This window comes from Heptranchias perlo, chromosome 9 (assembly GCF_035084215.1).
Source record: "Heptranchias perlo isolate sHepPer1 chromosome 9, sHepPer1.hap1, whole genome shotgun sequence".
Taxonomy (NCBI): domain Eukaryota; kingdom Metazoa; phylum Chordata; class Chondrichthyes; order Hexanchiformes; family Hexanchidae; genus Heptranchias; species Heptranchias perlo.
Genome location: NC_090333.1, coordinates 39,838,486 through 39,857,442, shown reverse-complemented (window position 1 = coordinate 39,857,442; position 18,957 = coordinate 39,838,486). Strand labels below are relative to the sequence as shown.

At 43.9% G+C, this 18,957-nt stretch overlaps 1 protein-coding gene across 1 annotated transcript in view; it reads right to left on the bottom strand.

Annotated features, from left to right (window-relative positions):
- Positions 1-16,669, bottom strand: part of spata6 (spermatogenesis associated 6) — a 109,717-nt gene extending 93,048 nt beyond the window's left edge. Inside the window, exons 1-2 of the mRNA XM_067990250.1 lie at positions 16,505-16,669; positions 9,515-9,652 (exon numbers count right to left, since the gene is read on the bottom strand). Of these exons, the coding sequence (XP_067846351.1) occupies positions 9,515-9,652; positions 16,505-16,552 (186 nt within the window). The 5' untranslated portion in view covers positions 16,553-16,669. The remainder of the gene's footprint in view (positions 1-9,514; positions 9,653-16,504) is intronic.
- Positions 16,670-18,957: the final 2,288 nt, after the last annotated feature.

Sequence of the window (18,957 nt, the reverse complement as noted above, 5' to 3'; positions counted from 1 at the left end):
AGTCCCTTTTGTGAAAGTGCCCTATCATGTGCCTCATCATGAACGGCGAGACTTGATGCCACCCATTGGATGCGTTTACAATGGGTGTATGTGTGGTTGTAGCACTGTTTTGTGCAACCTAGGGGTGGGGGTGGTGGGGGTTGCTGGTGTTGATGTTTGTTCCAGGTGGTCTGAGTTCTTGACTATCGTCACTTTGCAGATCTCCCTATGAAAATCTATCAAATATGAGTGACTCCCTGGCATCACGAGCAGCCAAGTCTGACGCTGTTCTGCCGAAGGTTCGCCCATCACTTCCCTCCTCCTCCTCTTCTTCAATCTTGATAGCAGGTGCGGCTGCTTCATGAGCACATGGGACCTCATCCAACGGTAACCCTTTCTGTTGAGTAATGTGCAGGACTCAACACACAACTATTATTCTACACACCCTCGGTGATGAGTACTGAAGGGCTCTCCCAGATAGATCCAGGCACCTGAAGTGCATCTTCAGCATTTCTATGGCTTGTTCAATGACAGTCCTGGTGATAATGCGACAGTCATTGTACCGCTGCTATGCCTCACTGTTGCGGTTCCTCACAGGTGTCACGAGCTATGTTTGCAAGGGATATCCCTTGTCTCCAAGGAACCAGCCCTTAAGTCTGTCTTGTGTGTAGAAGAGGGCCGGGATGTTGGATTCGCGCCAAATGAAGGATTCATGGCAGCTGCCAGGGAATTTGGCACACAACTGCAGAAACTTCTTCCGGTGGTTGCAAACCAGCTGCGCACTGATGGGGTGATATCCCTTTCGGTTGATGAACAGTCCTGGCTCATGTCCACGTGCTAGGATTGCTACATGTGTGCAATCAATTGCGCCCTGTACCCGTGGGAAGCCAGCCAGAGAGTGGAAACCCACTGCCTTCTCAGTCCGGCTGATGTTGTCGATGGGGAAGTTGACGTAGTCGGATGCCCTGGCAAACAAGTCATCTGTGACCTGTCGTGTACACTTATGTGCTGACAATTTAGAGATCCTGGTGATGTCACCGGTAGCACCCTGGAAGGATCTGGAGGCGAAGACGTTGAGGACAGTGGTGACCGGCAATGCATTGATGGAGTGCGACGGGCAATGCGTACCCACCAGGTCCATCCTGGAGCAGATCTGCATGAAGGAGCCTGCAATTGTCTGGGATCATCCGGCAACTCAATCCAAGCCTTCTTTGGCACTGCTCCTCAGAGAGGTCCAGGAAACTCAACCTCTGCCTATAGACCCTCTCACGAGGGTAGTGCCTCCTGCAACCTTGGCCCCTGCATTGGTCCCCTCTCTGCTCTTCTGCAGGTCCTGATGGCGCACCTCTGTCTCATGGAGTTACAACTCCCAGAACTGCACGCCATGCCTGCCACGGATGCTGGTGTGCCTCCTCCTCAGATGTACTACTGAATACATCCATTGTGCCCCCCATCCTGATGGTCTCGGTTTGAGGGGATCCAAAATATAAGTAAATATGTGCGAACACAAGAATTCGGAGTGTGAACAAAGAAATCTCAGTCTAAACACAAAGAACTCCCAGCCAAAGGTTTGTCTAAGAGTACTGATTGCCCAGCTGCAAAAACTCACCTTTTCTTCACATGTGTCAATCACTGGTTTCACGGACCAAATGGCTGCCGGCTACAACTCACCTCTGTTTCCATGGCGTGTTTCAGAGGCCACAGGAGTCACATTCAGGTAGAGTTAAAATCGTTTGTCTGCCTCAATATACTATAATTTAATTCCCTTAACTACTTCAAATTTTTTTTTTATTATTCGTTCATGGGATGTGGGCGTCGCTGGTGAGGCCAGCATTTATCGCCCATCCCTAATTGCCCTTGAGAAATACCTTAGTTGCCCCTTTAAATATCATCCCACCAGCTTTAAGTGCCAGCAGGACTTAAGGGTTTCTGAAGCGCTGGCACCCAGATGCATCTGGATGAAATGCAGAAGTCGGCAGGTTGGAACTGGGATTCATTCCTGCTCCAAACTGTTGACCGGAGGTCACCGGTTATGGTTATTGGCTTAGTACAAAGAGGAGAAGAGTCAATTCTCTCTTAACACTCAATTCACTTTATTCACGCCGTTAGATCATATACATATAGCTTATACATCTGGTGAGATATAGACATGCAGTTTACAACAGGTTATACAGTTTTATACCCAAACTAAGATCTAAATGCACACCCATTAGGTTTCTCTGACACTCCCTGAGTGGTCACAGAATATAAAGGATAATACCAGAAAAGGAGAGCTGAAGCTGGCCAGGCGTTCCGTTCTCTTTCTCTCTCGACGTCGTCTCTACGTCCCTGACGTAGGGTCTTCCACTTCCACGATGGTTGATAAGAACATAAGAAATAGGAGCAGGAGTAGGCCAATCGGCCCCTCGAGCCTGCTCCGCCATTCAATAAGATCATGGCTGATCTGATCCTAATCTCAAATCTAAATTCATGTCCAATTTCCTGCCCGCTCCCCGTAACCCCTAATTCCCTTTACTTCTAGGAAACTGTCTATTTTTGTTTTAAATTTATTTAATGATGTAGCTTCCACAGCTTCCTGGGGCAGCAAATTCCACAGACCTACTACCCTCTGAGTGAAGAAGTTTCTCCTCATCTCAGTTTTGAAAGAGCAGCCCCTTATTCTAAGATTATGCCCCCTAGTTCTAGTTTCACCCATCCTTGGGAACATCCTTACCGCATCCACCCGATCAAGCCCCTTCACAATCTTATATGTTTCAATAAGATCGCCTCTCATTCTTCTGAACTCCAATGAGTAGAGTCCCAATCTACTCAACCTCTCCTCATATGTCCGCCCCCTCATCCCCGGGATTAACCGAGTGAACCTTCTTTGTACTGCCTCGAGAGCAAGTATGTCTTTTCTTAAGTATGGACACCAAAACTGTATGCAGTATTCCAGGTGCGGTCTCACCAATACCTTATATAACTGCAGCAATACCTCCCTGTTTTTATATTCTATCCCCCTAACAATAAAAGCCAACATTCCGTTGGCCTTCTTGATCACCTGCTGCACCTGCATACTAACTTTTTGATTTTCTTGCACTAGGACCCCCAGATCCCTTTGTATTGCAGTACTTTCCAGTTTCTCACCATTAAGATAATAAAATGATCTCCGGAGTCTTCGCTCTTTCTCTTTCGAGGTTTCTCTGACACTCCCTGAGTGGTCACAGAATATACGTCGTCTCTACGTCCCTGATGTAGGTTCTTCCACTTCCGCGATGGTTGGTCTCCGGAGGCTTCGCTCTGGCTCCACGCCCCAGATCCTTCATTCTTATTCCAAATCTTATCTCTTCAAGCTGTGCTGTCTCTGTCCCTTTCGTTTAGGCTTGCTCGCTTTTGCCTGGGTCTTCTCCTCATTGGCTCTGTCCCAAGGACTTAGGTAGCATTACCTCATTACTCCTTTTCTAAATAAGGACTTGTGTTTTATCACATCTCCTTTGTCTTTCACAAAACTTAGCTAATTCAAACCGGTTCCAGCCAGCTCAGGCCAGCGACTGAACTCAGGTTACTTCAGTTCAAAAATTGTTCTTGCCTGTGTATCAGCAGCTGGGGAATCTCAGGTTACTTTCTGCAGCCCCTAGCCAACAAAACTTTGAAAAATTTTACTGCCCTCCCCCCCCCCACAAGCCACACGTTCTTCAGAGTTAAAATTTACCCCATGATGACCAATGGTTGAGCAGAGGGAGGGTGCACAGTGGACTCAAGTCAGGAGAGAGAAGGGTGTAAGCTGGAACATGCAACAAAGAAGGTTGTCGAGGTCAGCTGGAACAAGGCTCTAGAGGGATTTGTAGACTAGGACTAGGATTTTGAAATCTATACGCTGGAGGACAAGACAGTGGAGATCAGCAAAGGCAGGGATGACAGTTGAGTGGGACTTAATACAGGCACTGAAGCTCTAGATGAATTGGAATTTGTGTGGAGGGCAGCAAGAAGGTGTTGGAGAGGTCAAACATGGAGGTGACAAAGATGTGAGTAAGGCCTTCTTCAGCAATGGTAAGGGTGAGGAGGGATAGAAGGAAAAGATGTTATGGAATGGAAAGTCGAATCTTGATGGATTGGATATACGGTATGAAGCATCAATCAGGAGGAAACAAGATACTGAGATTGTACACTGGCAGCTTCAGTTGCAGTGAGCACCCGGGAATTGTGTTTCAAATTGAAAGGCAAGGTTTTTTAAAAATGTTTTAATTCATTCTCGGGATGTGGGTGTCGATGGCAAGGCCAGCATTTATTGCCCATCCGTAGTTGCCCTTGAGATGGTGGATGTGGGCCTTCTTCTTGAACCGCTGCATTCCATGTGATGAAGGTACTCCCACAGTGCTGTTAGGTAGAGAGTTCCAGGATTTTGACCCAGTGCTGATTAAGGAACGGCGATATGTGTCCAAGTCGGGATGGTGTGCGACTTGGGAGGGGAATGTGCAGATGGTGGTGTTCCCAAGCACCTGCTGCCCCTGTCCTTCTCAGTGGTGGAGGTCGCGAGTTTGGGAGGTGCTGTCGAGGAAGCCTTGGCGAGTTGCTGCAGTGCATCCTGTGGATAGTACACACTGCAGCCATTGGGTGGAGGGAGTGGATGCTTAAGGTGGTGAATGGGCTGTCGCTCAAGCGGATTGCTTTGACCTGGATGGTGTCGAGCTTCTTGTTGTTGCAGCTGCACCCATCCAGGCAAGTGGAGAGTAGGTGTAGACTTTCTAACAGGAATTGAACAGGATGACTGAAATTGTTTTCAGAAAAAGCTGCAGGCAATATTTGTTGAAAAGCACTTCTTGCTACTATATAGGACCCTTTCTGTTCATTTTTTTCAAATCCAGTTAAATATAGAGGATGTGGAAGGGGAAGGAAGGATGCACAACTTTGATGCAACTAGATTAGGAATCAAACAGCCAGTAAGATAAATGATGCCTTAGCACAGAGGAGTTCAATAACTTTTTTTGTAAAACCACCTTAGAGATAAGTAAAATTGCCTCCATTAAGAAATGTTATAGTCTAAGCAGCATATTACTACTCATAGTAGGAAAGATATGGCTACATGAACCAATCTCAGCAATAGTTTAATCAAATGAAACAGCACTTCACTAACAATAATTCACATTGAAAGCCAGACTGCTCCGGGTGAAAGTAAGTAGTTTCAAATATTTTGCCCATTAATTTCAAGTAATTTATGAAATGTCAGCAGATTTCTTTACTGTTTGTGTACTTAACAATTAGTCACCACACTCTTAAAAGTATTTCATTGTGTGAAGTACTTTAAGATGCTTCAACATGATTAAAGAATTAGTCAATGTCCCAACATGAAGTGGGGTTAGACAGCAGGGGATAATTGCTCCAGGGCACATAGATGTAATTCAGTCCCCATTTTAAAATCATACATATCATACATTGTGTTCTCAGTTTTATATTTCCATTATAAATTCTTTATGTCCACATTTATAATGTAAGGTGCCTATGTAAACTTGTCACCCTCCTACAGTGGTGTTGTTGCATCACTCCACCAGGGGTGGGGGTCGGGTGCTTTTCCAACAACAAGTTTACTACACACAGACACTCATGGACCTCCCATCGCGTTGCTCACTGTTGGCACATTTTTCTTATCTCGGTCGCCTTTGTGTTGCTGGTTTTCGCTCTCTCTTTTTCTGCTTCCTATCTTTTTCTTCTTTCCTTTCATATGAGAACGAATGGGTGACATGGTGTAGCGAGGTCTGACAGGGGTGGTGGCCACCAATTTTCTGACACAAGTGGGAGGTGTTAGTCGGAGTCTGCCAGAAACGAGCATCCAGCTAAGGCCACAGGCCATGATTTATGGCAGGGGTCCAGCCAATGCCTGCTTCGTGGTCTTGAGCCACAGGGCAAACTTTGGGTTGTAAGTGGCAAATAGCAGGTTTGTGGAGGAATTTGGCTAGATTTTGGGTTGAGGGAGCGGAAAGGATTTGAACAGAGCTGCAGGCAGGTTTGGGACATAAGAGCGAGTAGGGATTTGGCCACGGGTGCACCGCAGCAGGAGAGCAATGTATAGGTAGTGCTGTAGTGCTGAAGACCTGTGCTCCAGAACTAGCCGCGCTTCTAGCCAAGCTGTTCGAGTACAGCTACAACACTGGCAGCTACCCAACAGTGTGGAAAATTGCCGAGGTATGTCCTGTCCACAAAAAGCAGGACAAATCCATCTGGCCAATTACCACCCCATCAGTCTACTCTCAATCATCAGCAAAGTGATGGAAGGTGTCATCCACAGTGCTATCAAGTGGCACTTACTCACCAATATCCTGCTCACCAATGCTCAGTTTAGGTTCTGCTAGGACCACTCGGCTCCAGACCTCATTACAGCCTTGGTCCAAACATGAACAAAAGAGCTGAATTTCAAAGGTGAAGTGAGAGCGATTGGTTGACTGACAGGAAACAGAGAGTAGGAATAAACAGGTCTTTTTCCGGGTGGCAGGCAGTGACTAGTGGGGTACTGCAGGGATCAGTGCTTGGGCCCCAGCTATTCACAATTTATATCAATGATTTGGATGAGGGAACTAAATGTAACATTTCCAAGTTTGCAGATGACACAAAGCTGGGGTGGAATGTGAGCTGTGAGGAAGATGCAAAGAGGCTCCAATGTGATTTAGACAAGTTGGGTGAGTGGGCAAGAACATGGCAGATGCAGTATAACGTGGATAAATGTGAGGTTATCCACTTTGGCTGTAAAAACAGAAAGACAGATTATCTGAATGGTGATAGATTGGGAAAAGAGGAGGTGCAACGAGACCTGGGTGTTCTTGTACACCAGTCGCTGAAAGCGAGCATTCAGGTTCAGCAAGCAGTTAGGAAGGCGAATGGTATGTTGGCGTTCATTGCAAGATGATTTGAGTACAGGAACAGGGATGTCTTACTGCAGTTGTACAGGGCCTTGGTAAGACCACATCTGGAGTATTGTGTGCAGTATTGGTCTCCTTATCTGAGGAAGGATGTCCTTGCCATGGAGGGAGTGCAACGAAGGTTTACCAGACCGATTCCTGGGATGGCAGGATTGATGGATGAGGAGAGATTGGGTCGACTGGGCCTATATCCACTAGAGTTTAGAAGAATGAAAGGTGATCTCATCGAAACATATAAAATTCTAACAGGACTAGACAGACTAGATGCAGGGAGGATGTTCCCGATGGCTGGGGAGTCCTGAACCAGGGGTCACAGTCTCAGGATACGGGGTATGCCATTTAGAACCGAGATGAGGAGAAATTTCTTCACTCAGAGGGTGGTGAACCTGTGGAATTCTCTATCACAGAAGGCTGTGGAGGCCAAGTCATTAGATGTATTCAAGAAGGAGATAGATCTGTTTCTTAATGCTAAAGGGATCAAGGGATATGGGGAAAAAGCAGGAACAGGGTACTGAGTTAGACACTGAGCCATGATCATTTTGAATGGCGGAGCAGGCCCGAAGGGCCGAATGGCCTACTCTTGCTCCTATTTTCTATGTTTCTATGTGCTTTAATTTTGCACACTAACCTCTTGTGTGGGACCTTATCAAAAGCCTTCTGAAAATCCAAATACACCACATCCACTGGTTCTCCCCTATCTATTCTACTAGTTACATACTCAAAAAACTCCAGTAGATTTGTTAAGCATGATTTCCCTTTCATAAACCCATGCTGACTTTGTCCAATCCCGATAATGCCTTCCAAGTGTTCTGTTATCACATCCTTTATAATAGACTCTAGCATTTTCCCCACTACTGATGTTAGACTAACAGGTCTGTAATTCCCTGTTTTTTCTCTCCCTCCTTTTTTAAATAATGGGGTTACATTTGCCATCCTCCAATCTGTAGGAAGTGTTCCAGAGTATATAGAATTTTGGAAGATGACCACCAATGCATCCACTATTTCCAGGGCCACTTCCTTTAGTACTCTGGGATGTAGATTATCAGGCGCTGGGGATTTGTCAGCCTTTAGTCCCATTAAATTTCCCTAGCACTATTTTTTTTACTAATACTGATTTCCTTCAGTTCCTCCCTCTCACTAGGTTGGTTCCCTAACATTTCTGGGAGGTTATTTGTATCCTCCTTTGTGAAGACAGAACCAAAGTATGTGTTTAATTGTTCTGCCATTTCTTTGTTCCCCATTATAATTTGCCCCATTTCTGACTGTAAGGGACCTACATTTGTCTTCACTAATCTTTTTCTCTTGACATATTTATAGATGCTTTTACAGTCAGTTTTTATGTTCCCTGCTAGTTTACTCTCATACTCTATTTTTCCCCTCTTAATCAATCTCTTTGTTCTTCTTTGCTGAATTCTAAACTGCTCCCAATCCTCAGGCTTGCCGTTTTCTCTGGCAATTTTATACGTCTCCGATTACTGAGCTAACAGAGCAAGGCAAAACATTATTATATATTTATTTTAATTTCAATAAAATTGGAGCCTTGCTAATGCAGTTAAACAACAGAGAAGAAGCCAAATTGTAGAGAGATTTATATTAGTATATAAATACAAAAAAACTTAAATTTCAAAGCTGAAAATTAAATTTAAAATTACTTACTTGAGAAAAAATCAGTTCGAGAAAAATCAAGACAGTAGCGAGACAGAGAGTTCAATTTGGGAAATACATTTTTTCAGAAAAACATAAACAGAGAAGACGGCCCAAAACATTAAAAGCGTTTAATTGAATACTTTACAAGACTTTTTTTTAAGAAAAGGCAGGCCATACATCTGCACAATAGTACCAGCACTGTTTGGCATGAGACATGGCCGAATCTGTGACAAGCAAGATGGGACACCCTTAACATTGAAAACTTCTTACACGATGCTTCCTACAGGTGTAACAGGTACTATAGGTACTACAATGAAATGTACAACTCACCATATTTAATATATAATAGATTATATGTATGTAATTACAGCATAACATTGGCAGTATCCATTATAAATGTGGACATTGAAGTTTATAATGGAAATATAAAAACAACAGAATGTAGGACTTGTGGGGACTGAATTCTATCTGCATACGATGGCCCAAATATCCTTCGCCTCTATTCTTGCTTAACCTGGAGACTACACTTGGTTCTGATTCCATTTCTGGAATGTCATAGGAACTTGAGGCACTAACACGGCACGAGAATGACATGAAAGTAGCATATATCATGCCTTCTCAGATCTTTCTGAAATGTCTCAAAGCTGTTCACATACACTGAATTACTTTCAAGTGTTGTGACTGTTACGTAAATGAAAATGTTAAAGCTAAATCTTTTAAAGCTGAACTGCTAAAAAGTTAAATCTTATAGATTTAGAAAATACTAAAATAAAAACAGAACATGCTGAAAATACAGAGTGAGTCCATTAGCACGGAAAGAGAAAAAACAGGTTAACAGTTCAGGTGGAGGTCCTTTATCAGAAATGATTACTTCTGAGCCTGTCTTTTCTCTTTCAAATGCTAACTGATCATCTGTGTATTTCCAGCATTCATATTTCCAGTATTTGGAATTTTTCTTCTCTCTTTAGAAAATGCTTGAACAAGAAGACATCTTGTACCTTTTCAAACTTCATTTTGTCATTGAAGGTCAATGGAAAGACAGAAGGGAGAAACTTGGTTTTCTGGAATTTTCCTAACATGCATACACTGACGTAGACATCATCCTTTTCAGGTAGGAACACCCCAGGGCATGTAACCTATAATAAATTATTTCAAATAAAGAGAATCACAATACTGATATAGAAAAATAAAATGTTATACTATTACCAATATTAATTGAGACCGCTCATTTTTGGCAATAATGCAATTTTAAGCCTTCATGCCCTCTCGTCGGTCAGGATCTGTTACATCCCATCCACAACCTATTTTGTGTCATCCACCAATTTCCACCAGCCCTCCCCCCACATTGCTTTCCCCATTGTCAGGCAGTTTTTGTCTTTTTGTTCCTGCCTAAAGCATTCAGTGACCATTTGTAAGTTTGCTTAATAAACATAAATTTCCATAAACAAACAAAAATTAACTCATAAAATGTTCAAAAGTTCACACTTTGCAGTTTCCAAATATTTATGGAAAGAAAATTATCCGTAAGCCCCAAAAATGGTTCAGAAGAGAATTATTTTATCAGCCGGATTTTCCCCTGAAATAAAGAGAATTGGTTGCCGTGATTGACGATAGACAACAGCCAATACAATAATTCAAATGAGTCCTTCAAATGGGTTTCAATCACTTGGAGAAACAAGGTCAGACCTTCCTAACCTTACCACTGCGAAAAGATATGTATTTTTGTTGAACAGTTTTTGTTGGATTTCTGTCAACAAAGAAACCACAAGTACCACTAATCACAAATGTGGCAATCACAAGTGTTAATATTTTAAGCGCAAGATTTGCCTGAAATAAAACTTTAAGAATTCAATCTCCAATGTTTCAGTGCTTTGGAAAAAACAAAGAAACTCACAATTCCTCATAGAGTGAGGGGACACAGCTTCTACATCATCTCAGAAACCTACTTCTGCAAATGACACACGCTTAGAATGCAGAGATTCGACACTGGGAAATTATGCAAAATGCACATGGTTTAGAATATATAGATGTGGTTGGAAACTCTCCAACTATTCTGGAGGAAAATATCCAGTCAAAGCATAAACTTCTGAGACTAGCTGAGGCTCTGAAGTAAACACTTGAAGGTATTATAAAACACAAAAGACAACTCAGTGGGAAAATTTAATCATGTTATTGTGAAATGTGATTTTTTTTTTTGAATTCTTACTTTATTTAAAACCTTATTTTGGATATCAGAAATTTAATTTACTGAGGATAAAATGGCAATGAAAGTTTTTTCAAAAAACATTGAGTAATTTGACGTAATTAACGTAGTGGTTATGTTACTGGGCTAGTAATCCAGAGGCCTGGACTAAAATCCAGAGTCACGAGTTCAAATCCCGCCACGGCGGCTGGCGAATTTAAATTCAATTAATTAAATAAAAATCTGGAATTAAAATACTAGTATCAGTAATGATAGCCATGAAACTACCGGATTGTCGTAAAAACCCATCTGGTTCACTAATGTCCTTTAGGGAAGGAAACCTGCCGTCCTTACCCGGTCTGGCCTGTATGTGACTCCAGACCCACAGCAATGTGGTTGATTCTTAATTGCCCTCTTAGGGATGGGCAATAAATGCCGGCCTTGCCAGCGACGCCCACATCCCGTGAACGAATAAAAAAAAAATTCACTTTGATTTTTTTTCCCCCTTTTTTTAAATTGGTAGGTTCTCCTAATTGGTCATTCAGCATTGGTTGTTTTCATAAATGCTTAGTAGTTTCTCATTGGCAATCTAGTTGCTTACCTTGCTTTTGATTTGTACATTCTCTACCTTTTCAGACTGATTTGATGCTGCTTTACTTTAGATCGATCAATCACCTGTGGAATGAAGCTATGGTCTTGCATATAGTGCGCACATTCTGCTATTATACTATTTGAGGCAGGTCTGGTTGTCTCTCCAAAAACTTGCTATTTCTAACCTTATTGCTTATACTTACCTCTGATTAGTTCATTCTTTACACAGAATTACACAGAATATACAGCACAGAAGCAGGCCATTCAGCCAAACAGGTCCGTGCCGGTGTTTACATTCCACACGATCCTCCTCCCTCCCTACTTCATCTGACTCATTCCAGGGCTGTATTCCTAGCTCATGATCTGTGACAGGTGGTGCTATTGTTAATAACTCCAATTCGAATGATGAGAAGCTCCACAAAATATAATTTTATATTGTACCATAATTTGCTGTAGCATTGCATCCAATGCTGTCTGCCGTTGGTTAGACTTGCCCTTGCATGTTTGCTTTTTTAAAATTTTTTGCGCGGCAAGTTGCTCAAAGTACGAGCTGATAACGGCGCTGTGAGGGAAACAGGGCATCTGGGACCTGAGCGAACAGGACAAGCAACTATGGATCTCCTTAACCAATCAGATTGAAGGATTGTGATATAAACAGCACAGGGACTGAGAAGGAAGTGTAAATTAGAGTGGGTGAATTCAATATCAAATCAAGTACAGAAAGAGAAATAGAGAGGGAAAGAAAGATTGGATTGAGAGAAAAAAAGAAAGGACATTTTTTGAAAATTAAATTTAACATTTTTAAAATCTCCAACAACAATTAACACCTGAAGGAATGAGACTCCACACTTGCAATTGTTAGTTTTCAGTGCCAGAGAGGTTGATTGGCAGTAAATAACACTTATCACATCGTTAAAAGGATACTTAGACTTACAATGACAAGACTTAACTTTCTGTGGCAAGTTTAATTCATTTCTACCACGCAAATACAGCAACTTCACGCTATTCAATGGTGAGGCAGACAGCGAGATGCTGTTTTCGCAGAGCGGTGCAACTCGGACAGCAACTTTTGAATATTTGCGTTTATCCTCGCACCTGTCCCTCGCCTGAAGTTACTATGCCATTTGGGCATAAATAACAGCGAGCGCCATTAGCCGCAACGTTATTTTGACAACAAATTATGGCCCATTGAATTTAAATTAAGCTCCCCACCATTAAAATTCTTGACTCACAGGCATCATTCACCACCATTAAGGTGCCAGTCACCTCTCTGCCCCGCCTACTTGACTCCTGGGCCTTGCTTCTCACTGTTAATGCACCTGTTGTCTCTGCACCACACTGGCATTAAATCTGTTAGTATCCACAGCCACACTGCCCCATTCCGAGCACATTATTTCTTTTTGCATAGTATGCCTCATAATTATTTATTTATTTTTACCAAACCACCTTCTTCTGCCACATGCACTCCTCCCAACATGTTTTTTTTAACATTTCAGATGCATCACCCACCACCGCCTCTCACACAAGCAAATCCAACTCCCATCCCTCCCCCAACATTACAGTGCATTTTTCAGCCGCCTCTTTTGAATATGCTTGTTAAATTTCTAAAGCAGCCACTACTGCTATTGTTCCAATCTCTTTCTCCAATTCATAAATGGCCACAATCACTATACGCCACCACCACATTGTTTATTTCAAACAACTACTTTTGCCCATCACCATCACACTACAGATAACACCCCAATCAGTTCAACTCTATCACCACACCACATTACATACTCTGTTTAAAAATATTCCTCTGCACCTTTTCCATCAACCCTCTTTCCTTCATGCTCACAGTTTATTCCATTAACCTCTTCCCTGCAACAGCCTTTCCAAGGTCCTATGCTTTCCTCCTTCTTCATTCCCAATGTTTTCTCGCCACCCAAACCAATCTCCACAGAGAGAAAAAAGACGTGCATTTATATAGCACCTTTCATGACCTCAGGATGTCCCATAGCAGTGCTTTTTGAAATGTAGCCACTGTTGTAATGTTGGAAATGCGAAGCCAATTTGCGCACAGCAAGGTCCCAGCAATGTGATAACAACCAGATAAGTTGTTTCACAGCCAGAGAGAGCGAGCAGCAGATAATGTCTTTCCTCATCCTAATTTTAGGTCACTTTTTGAAAAAAATTGATTTTTTTTTAAGCCCTCAGAAAGCCTCTGATTATCTCCTCTGTTTCGTCAACGGTTAGAGAATGTAACATTCTATTTGCTGTCACCTGTGAAACAGGGACAGAGATTGAGTGCGATTTTGGGAAACAGAGAGAGTGAGACAGCCACAGAGGCCGATAAAAGAGAGGAGGGCAGCCAATGAATCTTTCTCAATAAATTGGATTTCTGTTTAAAAAAAATTAAAATTTGAAATTTGGCTGGCTACAAAATATGTTGGGCGAATTGAATGACATTTAAATCAGCAAGATATTCTAAAGTACTTCTGAGGAACAATTTGAGATGCAGCCATGGACAACGAAAGAGGTAAGGGACAGTATAAGACATAAGGAAAGGGATTACAAAAAGGCAGAAAATGGCACAGATCCTGGCGAATGGGAAAGATACAAAGATCAACAAAGGGTCACAAAACAGATAGTAAGAACTACAAAAAGAGACTATGAAAAGAAACTTGCAAGGGATATCAAAACCAATACAAAGAACTTTTATAGTTACATTAGGAAAAAGAGGGTGATCAGGAGCAGTGTTGGCCCCTTAAAAACTGAAAGTGGGGATACTGTCATTGACAATGGGGAAATGGCGGACATGTTGAACAATTACTTTACGTCAGTATTTACAGTAGAAAAAGAAGATAGTATGCCGGAAATCCCAAGAAAACTAATATTGAATCTGGGACAGGGACTTGACAAATATAAGTAAAGCAACAGTAATGAAGAAAATAATAGCACTAAAGAGTGACAAATCCCCAGGACCAGATGGTTTCCATCCCAGGGTTTTAAAGGAAGTAGGTGAGCACATTGCAGATGCCCTAACTATAATCTTTCAAAGTTCTCTAGATTCAGAAACTGTCCCTCTAGATTGGAAAATTGCACGTCACTCCGCTTTTTAAGAAAGGAGAGAGAAACCAGGGAATTATAGATCAGTTAACCTAACATCTGTTGTGGGGAAAATGCTGGAGTCTATAATTAAGGATAGGGTGACTGAACACCTCGAGAATTTTCAGTTAATCAGAGAGAGCCAGCATGGATTTGTGAAAGGTAGGTCGTGCTTGACAAACCTGATTGAATTTTTTGAAGAGGTGACTAAAGTAGTGGACAGGGGAATGTCAATGGATGTTGTTTATATGGACTTCTGGAACACATTTGATAAGGTCCCACATAAGAGACTGTTAGCTAAGATAGAAACCCATGGAATCGAGGGAAAAGTACGGACTTGGTTAGGAAGTTGGCTGAGCGAAAGGCGACAGAGAGTAGGGATAATGGGAAGGTACTCACATTGGCAGGATGTGACTAGTGGAGTCCTGCGGGGATCTGTCTTGGGGCCTCAATTATTCACAATATTTATTAACGACTTAGATGAAGGCATAGAAAGTCTCGTATCTAAGTTTGCCGATGACACAAAGATGGGTGGCATTGTAAGCAGTGTAGATGAAAACATAAAATTACAAAGCGATATTGATAGATTAGGTGAATGGGCAAAACTGTGGCAAATGGAATTCAATGTCGACAAATGTGAGGTCATCCACTTTGGATCAAAAAAGGATAGAACAGGTACTTTCTAAATGGTAAAAAGTTAAAAATAATGGATGTCCAAAGGGACCTAGGATTCAGGTACATAGATTGTTGAAGTGTCATGAACAGGTGCAGAAAATAATCAATAAAGCTAATGGAATGCTGGCCTTTATATCTAGAGGACTGGAGTACAAGGGGGCAGAAGTTATGCTGCAGCTATACAAAACCCTGGTTAGACTGCACCTGGAGTACTGTGAGCAGTTCTGGGCACCGCACCTTTGGAAGGACATATTGGCCTTGGAGGGTGTGCAGCGTAGGTTTACTAGAATGATACCCAGACTTCAAGCGTTAAGTTACGAGGAGAGATTACACAAATTGGGGTTGTATTCTCTAGAGTTCAGAAGGTTAAGGGGTGATCTGATCGAAGTTTATAAGATATTAAGGAGAACAGATAGGGTGGATAGAGAGAAACTATTTCCGCTGGTTGGGGATTTTAGGAGTAGGGGGCACAGTCTAAAAATTAGAGCCAGACCTTTCAGGAGCGAGATTACAAAACATTTCTACACACAAACGGTGGTAGAAGTTTGGAACTCTCTTCCGCAAACGGCAATTGATACTAGCTCAATTGCTAAATTTAAATCGGAGATAGATAGCTTTTTGTCAAGCAAAGGTATTAAGGGATATGGGCCAAAGGCGGGTATATGGCGCTAGATCACAGATCAGCCATGATCTTATCAAATGGCGGAGCAGGCACGAGGGGCTGAATGGCCTACTCCTGTTCCGATGCAGCTTTTAATGTCGTGAACCTGAACCCCAAAAGCTCTCTGCTCCTCCACATCATCCAGCTTTTCCCCAAAGTATATTGTTTTTAACCAAAATGTATCACATTTGCTGACTTTGAATTGCATCTGCTACTTTTCTGCCCATTCCGTTAGTTTATCAGCATCGCCTTGCAGCTTCCATTTTTTTTTATTCGTTCACGGGATGTGGGCGTCGCTGGCAAGGCCGGCATTTATTGCCCATCCCTAATTGCCCTTGAGAAGGTGGTGGTGAGCCGCCTTCTTGAACCGCTGCAGTCCGTCTGCTAAGAATTAATATGCCTCCTCCTAAACAAACTCCATAGAATTCTTTGAAAGGAAATGAGTTACAGTAATTGGAAAAGCTGAATATAATAAACATATAATGGGCGAGTAAAGCGTGTAATGTCAGACTAGCTGATTCAAGTGGGAAAAAAAAATACACCAGCGCAGACTTGCTGGGGTAAAGCGGCCTGTTGTTTTTTGTTAACAGTCAGTGTTTGGATTGTACCCCTTCCCGCCCCTCCCTCTCTCTCATTGGATCAAATAGAAAAGAATGGCCGTTTCCTCGTGTCCTATTGGTCCACCGCACGTCAATCATCACCCCCTAACCCACCGCCTTCTGGTGCAGGCCCAACCGCCGCTCATTTCCTCCACCCCCAGAAATAAAACACATCGCCAGCTGGTCTACCCACCGCTTGGATTTTCAGGTGTACAGTTAATCTCAGAACTTTCTTCGGCATTTCTCTCCGTTAAAGAACTTGATTAACTTTATTTTTTTTTAAAAATCGCTTAAAGTCTCTGGAAGGTACGGCTTGAGCCAACGATTCAAAACTGTGGAAGCTGCAACCAATCGAATCCTGGTGTTACCGCGTTGCCATGGTGCCGGACGACAGCGTGACGCCTCATAAAGGAAGTGATGTAATCATCAGCGCTGTGGGCACGATGGCTCTTGACAATTGTACGTAGCAACCGACAGTGGCGCCTGTTTTGAAGAGTAGAATTTCTAAAGTCATTATCTTGATACAGACAAAGGTTGCAGAGGCAGGACGGGGTGAGACCATGGAAGAATCTTTAAACAAGGACGAGCACTTTGATTTCAAAACCTCACGCTTTTGGTCATCTCTTCCTCATGGCAAATAAGGATTGGAGTCCTGTGGGTACCCAAAACCAGATACCAAGACCCCTACATTCTCGTTGTGGGAGAAAGAGAACTTTTTGATCAAAACAGTCTGCAAATTTTCTGTTATATCATATATTTTGGCCCTAAATTTCCATTGGATCTGCAATGCACTCCCAGCATAAGTCAGCTAGGAGTGGTACTTGGATACTCTGTCACAGCCGAGGCTGTAAGTTTCTGTCGGTGTCTGGTTGTGATCGAATCTCTGACTAGATGGCAACCAAAGGTATTAAGGGATATGGGCCAAAGGCAGGTATAGATCACAGATCAGCCATGATCTTATCAAATGGCGGAGCAGGCATGAGGGGCTGAATGGCCTACTCCTGTTCCTATGTTCCAATAGACCCCAAACTTGGCCCATGACGTGGAGTCGATGGGGCCGGGGAAGGGAATTCCCACCGCTGGATCTTACTTGGCCCTGGCCTTTTTAACGCAGATGACCTGGATACTAGAAGAAACCTGACTTACAGGTCGTTTCAGCAGCAGTGATGTGGCTCACCTGGAGGTCCAGGCCTGGATCCCCACAACAATGTCTGTCTCTTTACTAATATTGGCCCCTTAGAAACTGGGCCAATTGGGCAGTGAATAAAACTTTTCACCAAGTTGCCCAGTGAGCTACTTTCCAGCATCATTCTTCCTGTTTCCCTAACCCACCTTTGGCAAGTGTCAAAGATGTGCCTGTAGTGGCATAGTTACCCTCAACAATGCAAGAAAGGTGATCACATCCTGATCATAGATACTCCCACAGGAATAGGAGTTCCTATTCTGTTACACTTCTGACAGCAGAATAAACCCAAGGAATTTTGGCCCCTCCCTCTCTCCTTTGCTGTCTCTAAGGGCTCGATTTTAGGGTCGGGTTACCTGCGGGTTTCCAGCGGGGGGGCCCCGAAAATCCCGATCTCCGGTCACGTGACCGGATCGCGACGAAATCCCGGCCACTTCCGGGTACCGCGCTGACGTGCGGGGCTGCGCGCGCAAGCCCCGCTGGTGGGAATCCCGCAGGCAATTAAAGCCAGCGGGGTTCCACTTGAGAGTACTTAACTTGCTCGTTGTGGTCAGTTAATGAGCTGAAGCAGCTGTCAAAAGAGGAAGTGTGGGATTTTAGGTTCAAGGCAGTGAGTTTCCCACACTGGGGGAAACAGTCTCCATCCAACCAGGCGTGTTGCAGCCAGCAGCCTGTGGCAGGTGCCAAGGTGCGCTCCACGGGGGAGAGCCCTCACCCACGCAGGAGGCCACCGCGTCACATAGGGCAACCCCTGCCCTCCACCACCCCCCGCCAAGCCAGAGGACAGACCGACACGAGACCGCAGCCCCAGTCCGAGGAACCACACACCTACCCTGCACAACCCCTCAGACCAACACCTGCCAGTTGGGTGGTGTGTGGACACCCTCGGAGGACGAAGAGCATGACCAGCACCAGCAGCCTCGCAGTCCACGCCGTCCGCCGCAGAGACGTGGATCCCCCCAACACGGTGTTGTTGCACGCCCACCTGCACAGCAGGAGGGAGGGCTACCGCAGAGAGAGACGCATCGCAGAGGGCACTACCCTCGCCACAGGGTCCACAGACCGAGGCGCAGCTCCCCGGACCTCTCCGAGCAGCAGTGCACAGGGAGGCGCAGATTCGCTCGACATGTAGTCGTGGAGATCTGCAGCCTCTTTCATGCCGAGCTGCTCCTGGCTGGCCCCAGCACCAACTGCTTACCTGTCGCTGGCAAAGTCACCACTGCCCTCCACACCTTCTCCTCCGCATCCTTCCAGGGTGCAGCCGGCTACACCGCCGATGTCTCTCGGTCGTCTGCGCGGACGAGCCCTGCAAATACACCTGCACCTACTCTGCAGTAACACGATGGGTGGCATCAGTGGTGGGTCCTCATAGTGATACCCAGGAGCGGGCATTATTGGACACAACGGACAGGATTCGCGGAGACATGGCAGTGGTGGTGTCAATATAATGTGTGCTGTTTGTT